The 22,234-nt window shown below is 38.9% G+C and overlaps 1 protein-coding gene across 3 annotated transcripts in view; it reads right to left on the reverse strand.

Annotated features, from left to right (window-relative positions):
* The window catches only part of LOC126198368 (zinc finger protein 16), a 128,855-nt gene that overhangs the window by 81,070 nt on the left and 25,551 nt on the right, over positions 1 to 22,234 (reverse strand). For 2 of the 3 annotated variants that reach the window (XM_049934717.1, XM_049934715.1), the window contains exons 2-4: positions 14,444 to 14,558; positions 4,052 to 4,371; positions 2,904 to 3,953 (exon numbers count right to left, since the gene is read on the reverse strand). In XM_049934717.1, the coding sequence (XP_049790674.1) occupies positions 2,904 to 3,953; positions 4,052 to 4,371; positions 14,444 to 14,467 (1,394 nt within the window). In that variant the 5' untranslated portion in view covers positions 14,468 to 14,558. Of the gene's footprint in view, positions 1 to 2,903; positions 3,954 to 4,051; positions 4,372 to 14,443; positions 14,559 to 20,983; positions 21,058 to 22,234 lie in introns of those variants that run through there. The other variant, XM_049934716.1, reaches the window with a different exon arrangement.

The following is a 22,234-nucleotide window of genomic DNA, read 5'->3' on the forward strand; positions in this document are numbered from 1 at the left end:
CATTAAAACCTCCACCCGAAAAGCACTAGGGTGGAGGACACAAGAGGGACAAATGACATGTGCTAAAACTTGATCAAATGATAAAACCCACCCTCATGAATAAAACATAAAACTAAAGCTGCTGTTAAGGCACTGTCGCCCAACACCAAAGGTAGGGTGCTGGGAAAGTTAAAAGTCCGCTGCAGAGCAGCAGAAAGTGGGCAGTCCAGCAAGAGGTGGACGACCATCATTTGTGAGCCACAGCGACACCGAGCTGGGTCCTCATGACAGAGGAGGTAACCACACGTTAGCCACGTATGGCCAATGCGGAGCCGGCAGAGGACAACGGATTCCCTGTGAGAGTGTGAGAGGACCGCATGGAAGACTTCCACACATTCGTTGTCTTCTTAATGACACACAGTTTGTTGTGCACACTGTTATGCCATTCCGTCTCCCAAAGCCGAAAAACCCTGCGGCATAAGACATAAGGCAGATCAGTTTCTGCATAGCCTGTTTGGCCAGCCTGGCGGCAAGTTTGTTGCCTGGGATTCCAATGTGTGCTGGGGTCCACACGAACACCACTGAATGACGGGACCGTTCCAGGGCATTAGTGGACTCCTGAATGGACACTACCAAAGGATGGCAAGCATAGCACTGGTCGATAGCTTGTAGGCTGCTCAAGGAGTCAGTACACAGGAAAAATGACTCGCCAGGGCATGAGTGGATGCGCTCAAGAGCACAAGATATGTGAAAACACTGCAGCCATCTGGCAAGGAGTGCTGTTCAACAAGTCCTCCATGAACATACGCAAAGCCTACGTGACCATCAGACATCGATCCATCGGTGTAAACCACTTCATGGCCCTGGTACATGTCGAGAATCGAGATGAAGTGATAGCAGAGAGCCACAGGGTTAACGGAGTCCTTAGAGCCTTGCAAAAGGTCCAGAAGAATCTGTGGCCTAGGTGTACACCACGGAGGTGTACTTGAATGGACCTTAAGGAGAGGTGGTAACGGGAAGGACTCCAGTTCCAACAGAAGGGATCAGACGCAAACTGCAATCGTAAGCCCTGAGCTGGGCCGCCATTGCGGGAGATGGACCACCGTAGTTGGTAAAAGGAGACGGTAATTCGGATGCGCAGGAGAACTATGAACGTGTGCAACGTAACTGGCGAACAGTTGTGCACACCTAACCTTCAATGGAGAGACTCTGTCCTCCACCAATACACTGATCATCTGACTCGTTCTAAAAGCTCCAGTCGCTAGGCAAATGCCAGTGGTGCACTGGGTCGAGTAAACACAACGCTGAGGGTGCAGCCGAACCGTAAACCAGACTCCCATAGTCAGGGCAGAATTGAACAAGGGCTTTGTAGAGCTGCAGCAGCGTAGAGCAATCTGCACCCCAGTTGGTGTTGCTCAGGCAGCAAAGGGCATTGAGGTGCTGCCAGCACTTCCACTTAAGCTGACGAAGGTGAGGTAGGCAAGTCAATCAGTCATCGAAAACCGGTCCTAAGAATCAATATGTCTCCACTAAGGTGAGTGGATCGTCATTAAGGTAAAGTTCTGGTTCTGGATGAACGGCGTGACGCTGACAGAAGTGCCTGACACATGACTTCGCTGCTGAAAACTGAAAGCTGTGGGCTAGAGCCCATGACTGCGCCTTGTGAATGGCTCCCTGTAGGTGTCTCAGTGAGTTCCAGCGACCACCAAGGGACAGTCTTTCACCGGGGGCACCCTACAGAATGATGGATGCCACTAAGCAACACCAGTACTGTAGGAGCAGTACGAAATGCAGAAGTCATCCGCATACAGAGAAGGTGAGACCGATGGCCCTACAGCTGCTGCTAGACCGTTAATAGCCACTTGGTTATGACTAATGTCAAAGAAATGCCAACACCAGCACTCTATACAAGATCCACTGACACAGTAAGTGCACTTTAGCCTCATGCCCCATGGAATATTTAAAAAAATTACTACACACAAATAGCCAACAACAACATAATAAATGATACAGTTTTGAAAGACAAACTCTCACTTTTTCCCCCTTTTTTCCAGCCTTCAAAAGACTGCGTGCATTTAACCAATTGTCCAGTTCTTTCATACCCATCCCAGCATGTCGCAAGTGAGAGTTAGAACAGTTGATGGATGTGGTGTTGCAATTCTTTTGCAATTCTTCAAGATTCTGAGGTAGAGTTGGAACATAAATGCTACCCTCGACGAAAGCCCACACAAAAAAATCGCAAGGCATCAAGTCCGGCAACTGTGGTATCCACTCGAGCAGTGCCCAGTCAGCGACCACAACACAGCTTGTCCAGCAATGCGACACTCTGTTGGCTGATGGATATTCAATTCTGCACTAGGTCGGTAGGGACTTTGGGCGATTTCACAACATTGCTTCCCTCACACTGTCCACTGGTCCCCCCTCCCCAGCACACTCACCCATTCCAAATATTTTGCATTGCATGAATCACTTGAATTTCTTCTACCACTTCACTATGCTGTTGTAAACTGGTGGTGTCTTGTGAAACTTGCTATAGAAAACTCTTTGCACACTAACTACTGACTGATAATGGACAAATTCTAACATCAAAATGTTTTCTCTGCCCAATTCTCTGCCCTTTCAAGCATCTTTGGTTGGTGACTCCACATTCAACAAAAACTTCAAAGTGTGCCTTTTACATACAGTACCGTGTGTTCATTGTGTTTAGCCATTTTAAACTATTTCATGGACTTACTACTGTGCATAATGTTCATTAGACTGGTCTTGGCTTGTAAAATGGGGAATTTGTACTGACACACAGCCATACAATTTTCTGGCCTTGAATTTACAGTGACAAATTATCAAACATGTAGCTGTAATACAGGTAAATATATTTAAAAACAAACAAAAAAATGTTAAAGAAAACATTATATTTTGAGACCTACCTTTGATGCCTCCTGAGCAAATCCTGACGCTGAAATTTCACTCCACATACATCACAACGGAATTCACTATACCTCTCCACAAAGGCACTAGAGGCTTCGTATTTTCCAGGATGTTTTGCTTTGGAATGGTCACGGAGGAGATTTACATCCCAAAACATTTCACCACAGGTGTTACATTCAAAAGGACTATCACCAGCGTGGATCCTCACATGAGAGCCAAGTGCCTTCTCTCGAGCAAAACCAACACCACAATGTTGGCACACATAAGGCCTTGTTTCATCAACAACAGGCCAGCGTGGTGCAGGTGGATCTTGATCTTCATTTTCTGACTGTTGTGTGGAATCTAACGAATACGAGGAAACATTCTGCTTTAACAATTTCACATCCTCGTCCACATAACTGTGAGCAGAAATGTTCACACTATTCTCATTAGCATATTTTCTTCTACCAGAATAGCTGTTGTAGTTTCGTTGTTTTAAGCCTTTGCCACTTAGAGTGCGTCCTCTATTCCCTCTATTTACATGATTATTTTTCCTCTTTCTCATCTGATTCTTTTTCCGGCGACTTCTAGCTGTACCTTCATTTTGAGAATAACTCATTCTACCAACCCATTCACTTTCATTATCTACCTCAATCTCAACTTCCTCTTCATGGACATCATCTTCCTCTTCATCCTCATCATCATCATCCTCCTCTTCGTCTACTTCTTCTTCTTCACCTTCATCATCTTCTTCTTCTTCTGCTTCCTCTTCCTCTTCATCAGTAAGCACATCCCTGCCAGGTGCATATGCATGTATTTTCATGTGATTTATAAGATCACACTTGCGACGATATCTAGCACCACACATATTGCAGCCATGAGGCCTATCAGTCTGATGAGCCACCATATGGTTCATTAGATTGGCCTTCTTTCGAAAACGGCGGCTACAAAAATCACAAGGATATGGCCTAGCAGCTAAGTATGAGTCCTGATCCTGGGGTAGAGGAATTTCAACATCTTCTGTCTCGTATTTCAAAGTGTAGGAGAATTTCACCTCGTCAACATTATCGCTGTAAATAAGCATACAACAATTTCAACATTAACCTTGGTTAAAAATTTTCAAAATAGTTGGTTCTAAGGTAAAATCAACACTCAATTAACTCTTTACCTCTCCTCAGTTGGGACAACAACATCGCCCCATGTTTCACAAACAACTTCTTCTTCCTGAATGTCAAGAAATCCCTGATCTGGAAATTCATACTGAACAACTTCGATATCTGGCTGCGTCACAACATTGATGTTTGGTTCAGGAACACTATTCTGAGAAAATGTGGCACCATTGTTCTGCGTGTAAAGCAAACAATCACTTGGTATGCCACAAATTACTTCTCCTTCACAGCTTCCAGGCACAGTAGCTTCCATGCCTTCTCTCCAAGCTCTATGTGCTGCTGGTATTCCAGATAGCTCACCCACAGGATCAGTCATCATCTGTTTGCAGAGCACAGCAATGACTTGGCTGTTACCACTTAAAATTAAACATTTTAATAGTAAGAATTTCTTTAATTCATTCACATGCACTACAATAACAAAAATTACAAATATAACAAAGACTATAACAAAAATAGTCTGCCAATCTGGTGAGGCATAAACATAATCACCTTCTCCAGCACTGACAGTTATATGGCGTGTAAAACAACTGACTTTTTCATCTCAAATAACGTTTGAGCTTATGAAATATAGTATGAACAGAGAACGAAAAAATCTTGTACTCACTATGCTGTGGCAAGTGAAAACACACATAAAAGATACAGAAACGTGTAAACTTTTGGAACTAGTGGCTCCTTCTGGCAGAAACGTTAAATGGAAAGGAAGACTGACAAAGAAAAAGGGCTGGCAAGTTTTTCCTTCATGCCTCTAGCTTTCACTTCAACCGTTCTGCCAGAAGAAGGTGCACTTAATGAAAGAGATATGTCATCTCTTCCCACTTAAAAGAGTAGTGAGCATGGGACTACGAAGAAAATAACAACACTTATTGGCAACTTCATTAATCACAGATATACGAACATTACTTTATCACTTTAGCTGTCATGGAGACAAGGTGTTCATTACACTTTACTGGAAATAATACACAAATGTTAACTGTTGTCCAGTTTACTGATGACTGCTCAAAAATTTGCAGATGCAACTTCACAGTCACTGTGTTACCATAGAGCACTAGGCCAAAAATGTACAATCTGAATACAATGCAACAGACACCACTCTTAGAGAAGAAATTCCTTGTGAAGGATAAATGGCTTTTTTAAGATCCCCGTGTGCATATATTTTTGGAACTGATGAAACCAGGCCACAGAAGTGCTTCAACATCCTCCCTTTCAATGTCAGGTGCCAGTCACGATATGCGTAACACAGTTTTTGACATCACTTGCAGTCTCACAACAGCAAACACAAGTATAAGCTTGCCTCCTCACATTCTGGTTTTCTGGCATGTGAAGTATGATCTTACCATCCCAAGCAGTTTCCTAAGCGAAAGTTCCAACTGATATTCCACATTCCCATGTGTTGATTGACACAAAAGAATGGTCACACTCGTTTACATGGGCACACTGCTTCAACAACTTAGTGCATGTACACTATACTAGATGACATCATGGAATGAGCCATTAAGAATATTACCTTCTCTTCAGTACACACAATGGCACTACTCTGTGGAATCTGTACACCAGGATGAGCTACATTCTGCAAGTTCTCAGAATAAATATGCTTGCTTATCTTCTTAGCATATTTTTTGTAAGTTGTATAAATTTTCTACCCTCTCAAATCACTTACTGAAGGTTCTGTGAAATGTTTTCTTAAGAATATTTTTTATGATTTCTCAAAATGTAACCTATGGATGGTTTCTTTCAACTTTGGAAAGAAGATAAACCACATCTAGGATTTGAGTGGATTGCGAAGTGTCAGGATTTGGCACTCCACATGAAACAAGCAAGGTTTTGCTGCACCATGAGCAACCATTGCCTCCATTTCCTGTTTCTTTAGTGAAGTATATGATGACATACTCTGTTGTACTAACCTACAGTTGCTACTACCATATTCCTTTTGTGTGTAACTGTGAAAATGTGCACTCTAACAATTAAGAGTTGCAATTCAAAAGACAGCATTAGTTAGCACCAAAATGCTGCATGGGTACGCTTTTTATTGCTGCGACAAGTTTCAGTCAAAAGCTGACCTTCAGTCAACCTTAACACTATCTGAAAAGTTGTACAATTTAATTTTTGGAGACAAACATACTCACAAAAGTATGATTTTTTACTCCAAGGAACCATGTAATTGTTTGTTTCCTGTAACATTAACCTTCAATAGTATTTCTTTGCCAAGAACTTACCTGTACAACTTTTCCAATAATGTTACTTTTGTGTCAATAACAAAGAATACATCCTTGCAGCAGCTTTTGTTGATGAACAATAACGTTCTTCAAATACCGAAAAGCTTCCCCCACCCTCCTACTTCCTCCACTTACTTTTGCTGAAGGTAGTAAAGTATGGCAGTTGCTTTGTCTTTGAGTCTAATAGAGCTCAGATTTGTGCATCTGAATGAATACTGGGCTTAAACAAACATTTTAAGAAATATTTTCAATACAACTAAGCACGTAAACTTTTGGGCAGCAAGCCTTTTCTGAAATAGACAACGCACACACATGCAGACATGCACGCACACGCACACATGCACACACAAACGCTGCTACACGCATGACCACTGTCTCTGGCTGCCGACAATAGCCAGACACAGTTGACATGTGTGCGTGAGCTGTTTGCATGAATGTGTGTGTGTATGCTGTCTATTTCAGAAAAAGGGCCTTGAGGCTGAAATCTTACATGATTAGTAGTCTTTTTGTTCTGCCTCTGTACAACTCAACACCTCCACTACAGGGTGAGTAGCAATCTATCCTTTTCATAATATTGTCATTATTCTATCCAGGATTTTCCAATGTTTAAGAAATATTTTCTATGGATGTTATCAGTTGAATGCTCAAGTTATGATTGTATTAGACACAACTGTGTAATTTCTTGACAGGGTTTTCCAGTAACATCAGCACTTTAAAAAAAAGTATTAAATGGGCATAAAAATTATTCAAAAAACAAAATGCACGTACAGAACTAACAATGATGTCGAACAGCAGACATTTTAAACTCTAATGTTTGGCAATATAAGCATTACGAGTTTCAGTCTTTGGCGATGAGTGCTTATGTAGACAACAGGTTATAAAGTTGGGTCATTTTTTTCTGAAACATTCTGTAGTAGATAATATTTACTGACACCTGGTAAATGTGGCAACAAATGTGCACATTCCAAAACAATGAAACTATCAAGATTAAATTGTATATCTAGAAATTAATTATTTTTGCAAGTGCACTGTACAGATGGTTTTTAGTTAATGATATGCAATATTGTGTGAACCCTTTCACAGATGACAGGTCTTTATGAGGTACATTCCTGCACCCCCCCCCCCCCACCTCCCTGCGTTACATTGACAACTGATACTTGAAATGTAGAGGGTATAGTAAGAGGAGGAGGAGGAGATTAGTGTTTAACGTCCCGACGACAACGAGGTCATTAGAGACGGAGCGCAAGCTCGGGTGAGGGAAGGATGGGGAAGGAAATCGGCCGTGCCCTTTCAAAGGAACCATCCTGGCATTTGCCTGAAGCAATTTAGGGAAATCACGGAAAACCTAAATCAGGATGGCCGGAGACGGGATTGAACCGTCGTCCTCCCAAATGCGAGTCCAGTGTGCTAACCACTGCGCCACCTCGCTCGGTGGGGGTATAGTAAACAAAATATTTTTATGTAAGTTTTGTAAAAGTGGTTTTGAACTACATCTCTCTTACCCCTCATTAAGATCAGCCTGACTAAATTAGTAGATTCACTGCATACCTGCTGCCCCATCCCAACAAACATCTCCCTCTTTTTGTTATGTAATTTATGGACATAATACGATAGTTAGCGATTAACATTAAATTTGCAACTTTATCTGCAATTATTTATAGTGACATTCACAGAAAGATTTTCTCCCTTGCAAATCAGGTTAAATAATCACACTGAAAACTAACACTACAATACAATATTTTGTCTCCTTATATTTTCACAATTATTTTTGGAAATTGGTGAGAAGTTCAACATTGGACACAAGTCACCGGCTCTCACAATCTGATTTTAGCCAGTTTGTCCCCACAGTCCTTTCCTAACTTTTCCATGAGCAATGAAGGAACTAAGAAGTGATGTAACTGAAGCAGGGGCTCAGGCAGCAGTAGATATTCTTCTATATGTCACGTCTCTGTGTGTGACTGTAGCAGCTTGGGAATTGGGGAAATAAACAAGGCTCATTGCTTGTGTAGGATTTGCTGTAGAGATAGGAAGACAGTGGAACAGGAGGAGAAGATTGCTGCCCTTAAGGCGGAACTAGATAAAGTGAAACAAGATCTGGAAAGGTTAAGGGGGGAGAAGGGAAAAGAGAGGTTTTAGAAGAAATAGGAATAGGACGTCCTCAGACAGTGTGGTTGTGAAAGTGGAAAACAGGTTTGATCTGTTGTCACAGTTGGAAACTGGTGAGTCACAAATAGATGTAGGATTAGACAGAACACAACAAACTTTCAAAAAGTGTTTGAAAAGTAAGAAGTCAGAAAAAGCTGTGAAGAAGAAGGAAGTTTTGTTTTTAGGTAGTTCACATGGTAGAGGTCAACTGTTGCAGGATGAAATAGGGTCAGGTTACAAGGTCACAAGCTTTTTTAAACCTAGTGCAAGTCTGGATAAGGCAATAGAGGATGTAGGTTCACTTTGTAAAGACTTCACAAAGGAAGACACTATGGTAAAAGTGGGTGGGGCGGGCAACAGCATAGATAGGAACCCTAATTATTCAATTGAGAGTGACCTGGTAAAGATAGCTTCAGCGACAAGACATACTGGTATTGGGCTTGTGTCTGTTCTGAGGTGCCACGACTGGACTCATTTAAACTCTTCTGTTAGAAGAGTTAATTTAGAGGTGGAACAGCTGCTTGGATCAGATATGGGGTCTCATATCGGTGTGGTTCATGTTGACTCTATCAGCAGGTGGGACTATACCAGGCATGGCCTTCATCTCAACAGGAAAGGGAAGGGAAAACTGTCTGGGATAATAGCAAATAACTTAAGGGGGGCACTGTCACAAGTGGTAAAGTAAAAGATGTTCAGAGACAAGCTGAAAATGACATTCACATTGATAAAACAGGCAAATTTTAATGTACATAATTCATGCAGACAGCCTCTGATTGAAACTAAAGATACCCAAAAATTGGCAGGAAAATTAGGTTCATCCAGTTGTAATTCAGCCAGTGCACAAAATCAGTTATCACTATTCCATCAGAATATCCTAGGCCTAAGGGGTAAGCTTAATGAGTTGCTTATCTGTGTTGAAGAATTAGAGTTGAGCAAACCAGTTAATATAATCTACCTCTCTGAACGTCATATGATCACTGGAATAGATATGTTAAATGTTACAGAATTCAAGTTAGCTTCTTATTTCTGTAGAGAAAATATGGAGAAAGGAGGAGTTGCCATATTTGTAGGAAACTGTTTTGATTTCAAGAATATTGATATTAATAAATTTTGCTCAGAGCAGAACCTAGAAGCTTGTGCAACAGAAGTAGTATTTCATAATAACTCCTTTATAATAGTAGGTATTTTAACCTCTTCATAAAAAATCTGGAAGCTCTGCTGTCCCATCTCAAAGTAAAAAACAAGGAAATAGTGGTTGCTGGGGATTTTAATGTGGATTTATTGAAAAGCTCTGCCAGTGAACCATTATTGAAGTCAGTAACACTATCATTCAATTCAGTTCCTACTGTGAACTTTGCTACTAGGATTGTAAATGCTCTGAAACTGCTATTGATAATATCTTTGTAGATAAATCTAGGGAAAAAAGTCATATCACGAAACCAATAGTAAATGGACTATCTGATCATGACATGCAGCATCTTATGTTAAATGTTGAAACTTGTCAGGACAAAAAATCTATTAAATCTGAGTGCAGGAGGGTAATAAATAAGTCAAAAATTGAGAAATTCAGGAAATTGCTCCAGACATGGACTGGATAGATGTTTACAATATGTCTGACTCAAATGGAAAATACAAAGCACTCATCAATAAAATTGCCTCCACTTTTGAAAATTGTTTTCCCCTAAAGGTAACTCAAATCACACTGAAGTCAAAAAATAAACTGTGGATTACACAAGGAATAAAGATATCATGTAGGACAAAAAGGAGATTGTATATACTATCTAGGAACAGCTCTGAAGTTAGAATTGTAATAATGTATTACAAAGAATACTGCAAAACATTGAAGCTTGATATTCAGAAATCGAAGCAGCTTTATTATGAGAAAAAGATAATTAAATAAGGTAACAAAATAAAAACTGTATGGGATATTGTGAAGACAGAGACAGGTGGGGCCAAAAAGGAAGGGAATCAGATAGTTCTAAAAATAAATGAGACTTTGTTAACAAGTACATGTAATGTTGTAAACCTCTTAAACAAGAACTTCATTTCTGTTACTGACAGCTGGGATTATCAGGTTCGGTGAACTGTGCAGTGGAGTACCTGAAACCAGTCTTTAAAAATAACTTCAGTAAAATGGAAATGACACTCATGTCTCCCAAAGAAGTAGCATCCATCATAACATCCTTAAAATCTAAGTATTCCAGTGGGTATGATAACATATCAACAAAGTTCAAATAGTGCTCATGTGAGTTGAGTTCTATCTTAAGTTATTTGTGTAATCAATCTCTTATCAGTGGAATTTTTCCAGACTGGCTAAAATATGCTGAAGTTAAGCCTCTTTACAAGAAGAGGGATAAAAAGACACCATCAAACTATCAACCAATTTCATTTTTGATGGCTTTCTCAAAAATATTTGAACAGGTTGTGTTCAAGCGTCTCCTTAAGCATCTGACTGCAAATAATATATCATCCAAGTCACAGTTTCAATTTCTGAAGGGTTCTGGTATAGAGAAATCTATTTATACTTATAGTGAGAATGTACTTAATTCATTAGATAATAAATTAGAGGCTACTGGCATTTTCTGTGACCTGTCAAAAGCCTTTGACTGTCTGAACCACAGCATTTTCTTATGTAAATTAGAATATTGTGGTGTCACCGGTAATGCTGCGAAACAGTTTGAGTCTTATCTATCTAACAGGAAACAAAGGGTGTCAATGCGAAATACCTGTGCAGTAAGCAGTCAGTCTTCATCTGGCTGGGAATTAATTACATGTGGTGTTCCTCAAGGTTCCATCTTGGGTCTGTTGCTTTTCCTTGTGTACATTAATGACCTCTCATCTGTGACATTGTAAGATGCTAAGTCTGTTTTGTTTGCAGATGATACAAACATTGCAATAAGCAGCAGGGCAAGTACAGGTTTGGAAATAGCTGCTAATCAAATTTTCACTGACATTAATAAGTGGTTTAAAGTTAATTCACTGTCATTAAGCTTTGAGAAGACCCACTATATGCAGTTCTGAACCTGTAAGAGATTTCCTTCTAGCATGAGTATAACATATGAAGACAGGCAGATCGAAGAGGCTGAAAGTGTTAAATTTCTGGTATTACAACTCGATAAAAAATTCAGTTGGGAAGGGTATACCACAGAAATGCTTAAGCACCTAAACAAGTCTGTATTTGCTGTGAGAATGATGTCAGATGTAGGATATATAAATATAAAAAAACTTGCATACTTTGCTTACTTTCATTCTATTATGTCATTTGGGATCATATTCTGGGGAAACTCATCAAATTGAACAAAAGTTTTTAGGGTGCAAAAGCGTGTGATAAGAATCATTTGTGGTGTAAATTCAAGAACATCTTGTAGAAACCTGTTCGAGGAACTTTGTATTCTAACCACTGCTTCTCAGTACATTTATTCCTTAATGAAATTTGTTGCAATTAATACATGTCCATTTACAACCAATAGCTCAGTACATAATATCAATACTAGGAATAAGAACAATCTACGTAAAGACCTAGACTCAGGACCCTTGGTCCAAAAAGGGGTACAATATTCAGGAACACATATTTTCAATAAATTGCCAGCAACCATTAAAAACTTGGTTTCAGATAAAGCACAGTTAAACAGAGTTTGAAAGACGTTTTGATAGGCAGCTCCTTCTACTCCACAGATGAATATCTTAACAGAGATTGTTAAGCCAGCTTAAGCAAATATATCTGTTAGATTTCAGTTTTGAGAACACTTGGTCACAACAGTCAAGATTAGGTATTTTATTTATGATAAATTTTTTAATAGTGCATAACAGTGTTTCATTCTGACAGTGTGTTAATTCTGTAAATATTAGCTGTTCCAGTTTACTGCATTGTATTATCCTGTTTCAACTATCTCCTGACAAATGATCAGGGCAGTAAGTATTCTATTCAAATGTTTTATGTTTTTATTTTATACTTTCTGACATTTTCCACACCCACGAGAATCATCTCATTTTTTGGGTCTATGGAATGAAAACTGAATCTAATCTAATTTGGAAGAAGACAAATTGAGCACTTGCAAAAGTTACAGAGAAAATTTTATATTCACAACTGTATTTTAAATGTTACTGCATAATTATAGTTTCTTTTTGTTACATAACAGTCATTTCATAGTTGGTTCTATCATCCTTAATCTGCACTAAACGAATAGTGGCAAAACACGATGGTGCAATCATTGTACAGGACATCGGCTCGCTGAGTGTCTGCTGCTGCTTCGTCTGCCTAAGGCTTCACTTATGGATTTATAATTTTTCTTTAAAGTGGCTCCCTAATAACCTCACAGACAACCAACGAAAACATCTGTAGCACTATGGCAATAGATCTCGCAATCCAGGTTATCCATATGACACACACAGAGTCACCATTCTGCCATACTATTTTATACATATTGCACAAAAACAATGCTGGAGATCCGGCAACTGGAGAAAATGTCAGCTACAAAATTAGCAATATGCCACCACTCAAAATTTCTCTGATGTACGCAGCTAAAGAGGTACAACACAGAAAATTTACAATCTCTGGTAATTGTAAGTAAGAAACTTTTTTAAATTACTTTATTATTTTTGCAGTTCTGAGAAAAGGCAATGAGATAATGACCGGTAGGTGTAAAACTGGTTGGGCAACACTGCTTATTTCAGCAGTGTTTCTAAGTTAATAATCTGATCCTTTCGAAACACACAGAGAGAGTGAGAACTAGACACTTGGGAGATGCCTGGATGAAATACCATTCAATTAATTGGAACAGTGTGTAACTGTCAAATTTCTTATGATATATTCATTTGACCATTTTAGTGACAAAGCAAGGAAAAAATTTTACTTTGCATGTGGTACCTGCTTTGACATATTGCTAAGCTGAGGAAAAGAGATTGTTACATGCTTGGCTCAAAACAGAATGCAGAAATATCAACAAGCAAAAGTTAATAGAAATTTGTGCATCTATAAAAAGACTGATGCACAAAGTATACAACTGCTTCCACCATCTTACATCAGTGAAAGATCTTGCTGAGAACCAGAGAAAATCCTCGTCCTATGTAAAATCACTAAGTGGGTCGAAGGCTTCTATTCAGCCAATTGTCACCAGCCTACTGAGGCATCAAAAGGAAGTGAAATAGAAATTAAATTTCATGTTCAAAAATTACTCGCACAGGCACATGTAACAACGGCTCTTAAATTTCACATTTAAATGTGACAAGTTGGTTGAGGATTGGCAAATCCAATGAATCTAAACATGAAACATGATTGCCATCATGAACTGATGAGTAGTGTAGCCCATGATGTGCGTTTGTCATTGCAATAACCTTCTCATACATCTTATTTCCAATTTTGCTGAAATTTCTGACAACATAACCTAACATAACAAAGTACCAACTAACTTAATTAACGAATCATAGGAAATTACAAATGAGCATTCTGATAGGCTACTGACAACCAACTATGATCCTTCACATTTACCTCCCACTGCACCGACATTTACTAACAGAAGCATGCACCAGGAGTGCACTTTTACCAAAAATATAGGGAACTGGCATTTGCAGTTGAATGCAGAACAATTCTACTGCCACCAATGTACATTTTACGCAAAGATTACAAAAACAAGACAGGAGAAATTAGGGCTACAGAGGCACATATCACTCACTTTTCCCTTGCTTATTTGTGAGGGAACAGGAAAGGAAATGACCACTGGTGGCACAAGCTATCTTCTCTGCTATACACTTTGTGGCATCTTGTTGAGTGTTACATAGACGTAGATGTATGAAAGTATAATATGTGCATTTAACTTGAAAATGTAATAAATGACACTGACATCACACGAATATGTTGACATCAAGGTGATAAGCAGTACATTATCTACTTCGGAATAAGAATTTTTTTCAGCCCGGTCCTTACTCCTTACCCACATTTCTCAAACTAAGTAAAGCAGGTACAGACAACTTTACACTATGAAGTAACACTGTTTGAGTTTCAATTAACCAATATTCATCTTATTGTAAACCTACCATGAAATGCCCCACATGTGGCATGGGTGCTATGGAATACACAGATGGAAGTTATGGTGCAGAAGCATCAATCATTCCACATTGGCTGTCACTCCATCAGTAGGAGAAGAGTAAGCTGAAACATCCATGTATTTTATTAATTGCAAAACTTTAATTAATTAATTAATTAATTAATTTAACAACATACACAACAATTAAAAGAGCAATTAAAATCAGTTATGTCAATAATGTTACCCACTAGCATAGTCATCACAAATGCCAATAGGTGTTTCTTGGTCATACTTATAGTCTTTAGCTGACTTATGATGATTGTTTTTGCCATATATTTGGCCATTAGTGCTCTTACTAAAAGATGATATGATGAGTGAGATTAAAAAATCAAATTAAGATCAAAATAAGATTAGTTTAAATTTTGTATCTGAAACTTTAATGTTGTTTCCAGATACTCATGCATCTGCACACTAAGACAAAACTTTAGCATCTTTTGAAAAATAAATAAAATTAAACAAATGAAGAGCAACACATTCTCAAATTAGTAAACTGTAATAATAAGCTGTTGTCTACTCAGTCAAAGTTAATGAATGCATCATAGAGTGGTCATAATGAACTACTCTCCCTATCTGAAAAAAATTCAGAAAGGTGCACTGTCTGGTACAAATCTTTCAATGCTATCACACGTATCTCATAGTTAGTTGAAAAAGACTGCATGTTCTCGAATCAGAAGTATGGCTACTGTGAGTTTCTCATTCTGACAACATCAGGGGCATTAGAGATGGAGTGCTAGCTCAGCAAGATGAGCACTGGTGAGAAAGCAGCTATGCTCTTTTTGTAGCAACCATTCTAGCACTCCGCTTATAGAACACATATTATAAGCCAATATAAACTCCATCTTCCTCAGATATGACAGTATTACTTTATTTTTATCAATGTACTTTATTTTAACCAATGCCCCATTCTGTTTGGTGATGGCCTCTCCCTAGTTAGAAAACAATCAATACACTGGCTGTCAAGCACACATGTATGACTGAACCTGAGAACTTGATAGCCAGTGTATTGCTTACCACAGATCAAGACATATTGCTTTAGTACTGGAAACATATGTTCATTGTTTTACACATTTTGACTTTGATCAAGTATTCTTTGGATGTAAAGATATGAATGACATGTGATGTTGTGACTGTAATTTTTCTTCTGTGATGATGGCCAATGACCAAAACAGGTCATAACAAATAAGTATTACAAGACAGCATTGTGTCATGCATTTTCCCAAGTCTCTATATGCTGTTAACTGTCGCTCGGGAGGCAGGGGGGAGGGAGGGGGGGGGGGGGGGGCGTTCTTCATAACACAACAGTAAGGCACGGCTTCAAGTGGGCCACAATCTTCAATGGAAGACTAGCTGCTGTGGAGATGGCTAAGGTTTCAACAGAGTTCACGAAGCCCAAGAAAGCTTTACATCTTTATCTTGTTTATGCAAGAAGAAGAGTGTGTCCTGGACAAACTTTTCTACTACGTACATTCTTTAAATTGTCTGAAAAACATTCTGCAAATTGTAACAGATAAAGAAAGTCAATCAGCACACCCAACTCAATGGCTGAGTTTAAGAGGATCACATAAATCTCAGCAACAAAAACACTAACTTTTGTGTCATCATAGTGTTTGCTTGAACTCCAATGATGTTCAGGTGACTGATTAGAACAGTTAAAAGGGGCCAAACAAGGCGATCATCGGTAACTTCTTCCTTTAATAATACTAGCCAACAGTGAGAATGTAACTGGGATGGAATAAATGTTTGTTAACTATATATCAATCACACTGATAACGAAAACAAATACTTGATTTAGCACTCATCCCAAGGAGAATGCATTTAACTATAATTATATTTTATTAGCATTTTTTGTCAATCCCTTCCCATATAGGCTGCGAAATCCCACTAATGATAGACAGTGAGATGAAGTTTCAGGCAACAACAGCTGTGTGTATTTTGTCGCTATTTTTAGCCAAGGCTCTTAGCAACAAGGGGATAGAAAATAGGAAGCTGGAGGAGTGGAACATGTTTCATTTAAGCACAGTTTCAGTCTGTTATGAGTTGTGTTCTGTTTGTGTGGAAGAAGAACATGTTACTGAAGTGTAGTTAGTGAGTGTGCTTATAGCAATTCCTGTTATTCAAAACGAAATGCATACACAGTACTGACAGTTTTTGCTACATTTGTAGACAGGCTAAATTGAAATCGCAAAGTAGACAATTATGCCATATATTAGGAGGGCGTACAGACTGTACTTTGGCAGCAAAATCTGGGACCAGGACATGCCCTGAGCTCTCCATGTCTGTTGCATGTCTTGCGTCTCGAGTCTTCATTAGTGGTTGAATTGTAAAAAATCTTCCATGGGCTATGCTATGGTACTTCCAAGATAAGTCTACCTTGACATAGACTAACATACTGTTGGCCATGCGGCCAGGGCCTCGCAGAGACAGATTGCCTATTCCTATCTCGCCTTATTGTGATAGTGCTGAGGGCAGTAGTGAAACTAGTGCTGCACCATCACCGTCAAAACAGTGTTCTTTCAGAAATTCCGATTTTGTTTGCAACGATGAGTGTACAGACGTTCACAAAATAACACAGTGAGAAGTTAATGACCTAGTAAAAAATCTGGAATTACCGAAAGGTAATGCTAAACTGTTGGCATCAAGACTACAACAGTGGATGAAGACAGTAAATGTGACTGTGTTCCGTACCCACCGTATGCCACTCCTCCCAATTTTTGAAAGTGAAAATAACTTGGTATTTTGTAGTGATGTAAAGACTAATGGCAGCTATGGGCACTAATTATAAAAGTATACAGTGGAGGTTGTCCATGGACTCCTCCAAACTAAGTCTCAAGTGTGTGCTACTGCACAATGGCAAAATGTTATCATTGATTCCGACTAGGTATGCACCTTATTGTGAAAGAAACATATGACAAACTGAAACAATTGTTATTGTGATTGAACTATGAGAAAGACTGGCTTAGAGTCAATCACTTGAACCAGGATCTCACTATTTTATGTGTGAAGCATTCGTTGAATCCTAGAACACATTTCCCTCTGCTCTTCATATAAAATTAGGCCTAATGAAAAACTTCGTTAAATCCAAGGACAAAATGGGGAAGCATTTCTCTATTTGCATGGTAAATTTCCAAGTCTTTGTGAGGAGAAAATAAAAGAGGGGATTTTCATGGGTTCTTACATATGGAAACTATACAAAGATGAGCTTTTCAACACAATCCTGGCAAGTGATGAAAGCTTAGCTTGGGATGCCTCTGTCAATAAACTTTCTAAGAAACAAGAGGTGAGAAAACTATCTTGTGGCAAATCATCTGCACTGCTACAACAGACTGGGGTGCAACATGTCCTTTAAGTTAGATTTCCTAGAGTCCCACTTGGACTTCTTTCTGATAAACACAGAGAACACTTCCACCAGCAAATTTCAGACACGGAAATGAGATTCAAGGGAAAGTGGAATCCATCAATGTTAGCCTATTACTGCTGGACACTAACTTGAGAATCAACCGCAGAAAGCTACAAATGCCAGATAAAACAGTTGTGCCTTGAGTGACCTTTCTCCAAGGGATAACACCAAGATAAATTTATGCATAAGCCTACAGAGGCAATAACGTAAAGTTAATATAACTTCAAAACAACAACTGATCTTGCATTTTCATTAACATTTTCATTATCATCGCACCAAAAAACACAAAGATTAGCTGTTGTCATGCCGTTACAGTAAAAAAGTAAAATTCTGTTGGCTAATATAATCATAGCCTACAGGATTCCATTAGGAGGAAATAGTGGACAACCAATTTCATCTTTTGTGGTATCATCTGATGCAAAGAAATCATGTGAAGAAGTAAAATGAAGGAAAAATAACCATCAAAAGTAATAGATACAGCGAGGTCAGGGAGATGGTACCAGACGATAATACTCTGAGTTCCCCCCTCCCCCTTTCCACTTCCCAGGACTTATCACACTACTGCTACTGCTGCTGTTGTTGTCATCATCTTCTTCTTCTTTAATTCAAAGACTGATTTGATGCAGCCTCCATGCTAGTCTATCCTGTGCAAGTCTCTTCATCTCTGCATAAAGACTGCAACCTGCACCCATTTGAGGCTCAATACTGCAGCCAAGTCTTGGTCTCCCTGTACAATTTTTACCACCAACAATTCCCTCCATTACCAAACTGATGATTCCTTGACGTCTTGACATATGTCCTATTCAACTGATCCATTCTTTCACTGAAATTGTGTTCAATTTCTTTTCTCCCCAATTCGTTTCAGTACCTCCTCCTCAATTATTCGATCCCGCCATCTAATTTTCAGTATTCTTTTGTATCAACACATTTCAAAAGCTTCTATCATCTTCTTGTCTGAACAAAAGCTTCTTTTATCTTCTTGTCTGAAATGTTTATTGTCCATGGTTAACTTCCATACAAGCTATACTCCACACAACCTCTAGAAAGGCCTTCCCTCACTTAAATTTATATCTGATAATAACAAATTTCTCATTTTCAAAAACATTTTTCCTGCTATAGCCAGTCCTCATTTTGTATCCTTCCTGCTTTGACCATCATTAGTTATTTGCTGCCCAAATAGCAAATCCCATCTGCTACTTTTAGTGTCTTATTCCCTAATCTCATTCCCTCAATATGGCCTGATTTAATCCGTGTATACCGTATTAAACTTGTTCAGGTATAGGATTATTTTAGTTCCATGGCAGGACACCATTCATGTTACTTAAAACTTGATGGGAAATTTGTTTACGTGATCAGTTCATGAAATTTATCAAATTTGTGTTGCGCAATTTCATAGTTTAACTCGTGCATTTTCTGATTCTGCAACATAGTGGTCAGGTAGAGATAACTGCCATGAACTTGGAAGAAATCAGGCCCACATCTCGTCTGGCCATCCGATTTCTGATTACATCCATAAAAAGCAGTAAAATACAAGAAGTTGGGTGAGGTTCACCATTTTATAACAGCCAGAGGGTGAAAGGAGCCTACCTTGTGGTGGAAGATCAGCTTCCACATACGACTGGCAGCCCCCACCCCCAAAAATCCAGTCACAGTCGAATGGAAGTAGAAGGCTCAAGTCACAGACCCCCAGAATGTGTGAAGCCTTTGAAATCACTGACCTTCGAAGATTCAGCATAGATGAGTTTTGAATGACAAATTCTCTAAGAACTAAGATCTACATCACCAGAAGTGCATAGCATGGTTTTCTCAATGGAAAACTGGAAGCCATGGATCAAGATTTCCCTTTCCAGTAACTGGTATTCAAGATGTAGTCTATAGTTGGTATTTAGCAATACAGATAGTTGGAGAACTGTGTGAATATAAAAGTCAGTGACCTACAGGGATGGTGAGATCATAGACTCGACAGCTTCTGTGAAACTGTTCACTGAAAACAGTCTCTTGTGTATGGAGGGTACTCTAGGATGCAAATGCAAAAACAACTGGAGACAGAGAATATCGCTAATAAAGATACGGAAGCAGCCTCTGAAATACCATTCATACAGCACGGTAAGGACATAATAATGACATGAGATGTCACACGTCTTTCTTAAATTAAAGAAGAGAGTAATAAGGTATTGGCAACAGATGGAAGATTTTAATGGATTCTAAGAGAATTAAGAAGTCAGTTATGGACCAGGTCTCCATAAATTTGGACTGTGTTTTGGACAGAATTACACAGATCATTCAGTATTAGCTGGAGGCAGCTTTAATCTACCGAGTATAGACTGTAATGTCACTGAATTCACTACAGGTGATATGGACAGTCAGTCTTTTTGAACACATTTTCCGAAAATTGCCTTGAAGAACTAGTTAAGAGAACCCACATGAAGTGGAAATACTTTCTTCCTTGTAACTACAAACAGACCTGAGCTTATCGGCAGTGTCAGTATACAGAGAAGGACTAGTGACCACAACATGATAGTAATGATGATTATTAATGTTAATAAATCCATTGAGAAGGCTATGAGAGTATTTGTGCTAGAAAAAACAGATAAGCTGTTGTTAGCATCCCATTTAAGACAATGAATAGGTATCATTTAGTTGCAATATGATGAAAATAGAGAATTTATGGGCAAAGTTTAAACTGATTGTAAATCACACTTTGGGGATCTGTATGTCTAGTAAGTGGATTAAAGATGGAAAAGAACCTCTGTGGTTTAATGATCAAATTTGGAAAATGCTAAGGAAGCAGGGACTGTTGCACTTTCAGTTCAAAAAAGAACATGCAAATGTTGACACACAAAAATTAGTAGAAATCCTTGTGTTCGTAAGGTGATCAATGGGCAAAGCACATAACAACTTCCATAGTGAAAGATCTTGCTGAGCACCTAAGAAAACTCTAGTCATACATAAAATCACTAAGCAGGTCATAGGTTTCTATCCAGTTACTCGTCTACCATTCTGAGGTGGCAATACAAGACAGCAAAAGGAAAGTTGAAGTTTTAAATTTCACATTTAAGAAATCATTCTCACAGGAGAGTCATACAAACATACCGTCTTTTGACTGCAGCACAGGCTCCTGCTTGGTGGACGTACAAACTGGCATCCATGGTATAGAGAAGCAACTGAAAGAGTTGACAGCATATAAGTCACCAGGTCCAGATGGAATCCCATTACAGAAAGACTCTGCAGCATTAACCCATCACTTAGCTCGCATTTATCGCAAATCTCTCACAAACCCTAAAGTCCCAAGTGACTGGAAAAAAGCACGTGTGACTCCTGCATATAAAAAAGGTAAAACAACAAACCCACTTAATTACAGAACAGTATTCTTAACATTAGTTTGCTGCAGAATTTTTGAATACATTCTGAGTTTGAATATAATAAATTTTCTTGAGACAGAAAAGCTTCTGTCCACAAATCGGCATTGATTTAGAAACCATTACATGCGTGAAACTTGGCTTGTCCTTTCTCTTATGTTATCCTACAAACCAAGGATGGAGGGCAACAGGCATATTCCATATTCCTATATTTCCATAAAGTGTTTGACACAGTGTCCACGGCAGACTGTTGACAAAGCACAGAGCATAAGGATTAGATTTCCAGATGTGTGAGTGTCTCGAAGACTTTTTAAGTAATGGAATCCACTACATTGTCCTCTGTGGCGATTGTTCATCAGAGACAACGGTATCATCAGGAGTGTCCCATGGAAGTATGATAGGACTACTCTTTTTCTCTTCATACATAAATGATCTAATGGACATGGTGAGCAATAATTTACAACTGTTTGCTGATGACACTGTGATGTACAAGGTGGTGTCATCATTTCTAACTGCTGTGATGAATGGCAGCTTGCTTTAAATGTAGAAAAATGTAAGTTAATGTGCGTGAGTAGGGAAAAAACAATCCTGTAACGTTTGAATACAGCATTCAAAGTGTGCTGGCTGACATAGTCAGGTCAATCAAATATCTCGGTATGATGTCCTCATTTATAAAGCAGACTGAGTACAGAATGCTAGCGTGATCCACTCTTGAATATTGCTCACATGTTTGGATCCCAACCAGGTTATATTAAAGGAGGAAATCGAAGCAATTCAGAGGCATGCTACTACATTTGTTACCAGCAGGTTCAATCATCATGCAAGTACCACAGAGATGCTTCGTGGAATCAAATGGAAATCTCTAGAGAGAGAAGACGATACTCGTTTTGTGATGCACTATTGCAGAAAATTAGAGAACTGGCATTTGAGGCTGATTGCAGACCGATTCTACTGCAGCCAATGTACATTTTATGCAAGGACCACA

The sequence above is a fragment of the Schistocerca nitens genome, chromosome 1 (assembly GCF_023898315.1).
Source record: "Schistocerca nitens isolate TAMUIC-IGC-003100 chromosome 1, iqSchNite1.1, whole genome shotgun sequence".
NCBI lineage: Eukaryota > Metazoa > Arthropoda > Insecta > Orthoptera > Acrididae > Schistocerca > Schistocerca nitens.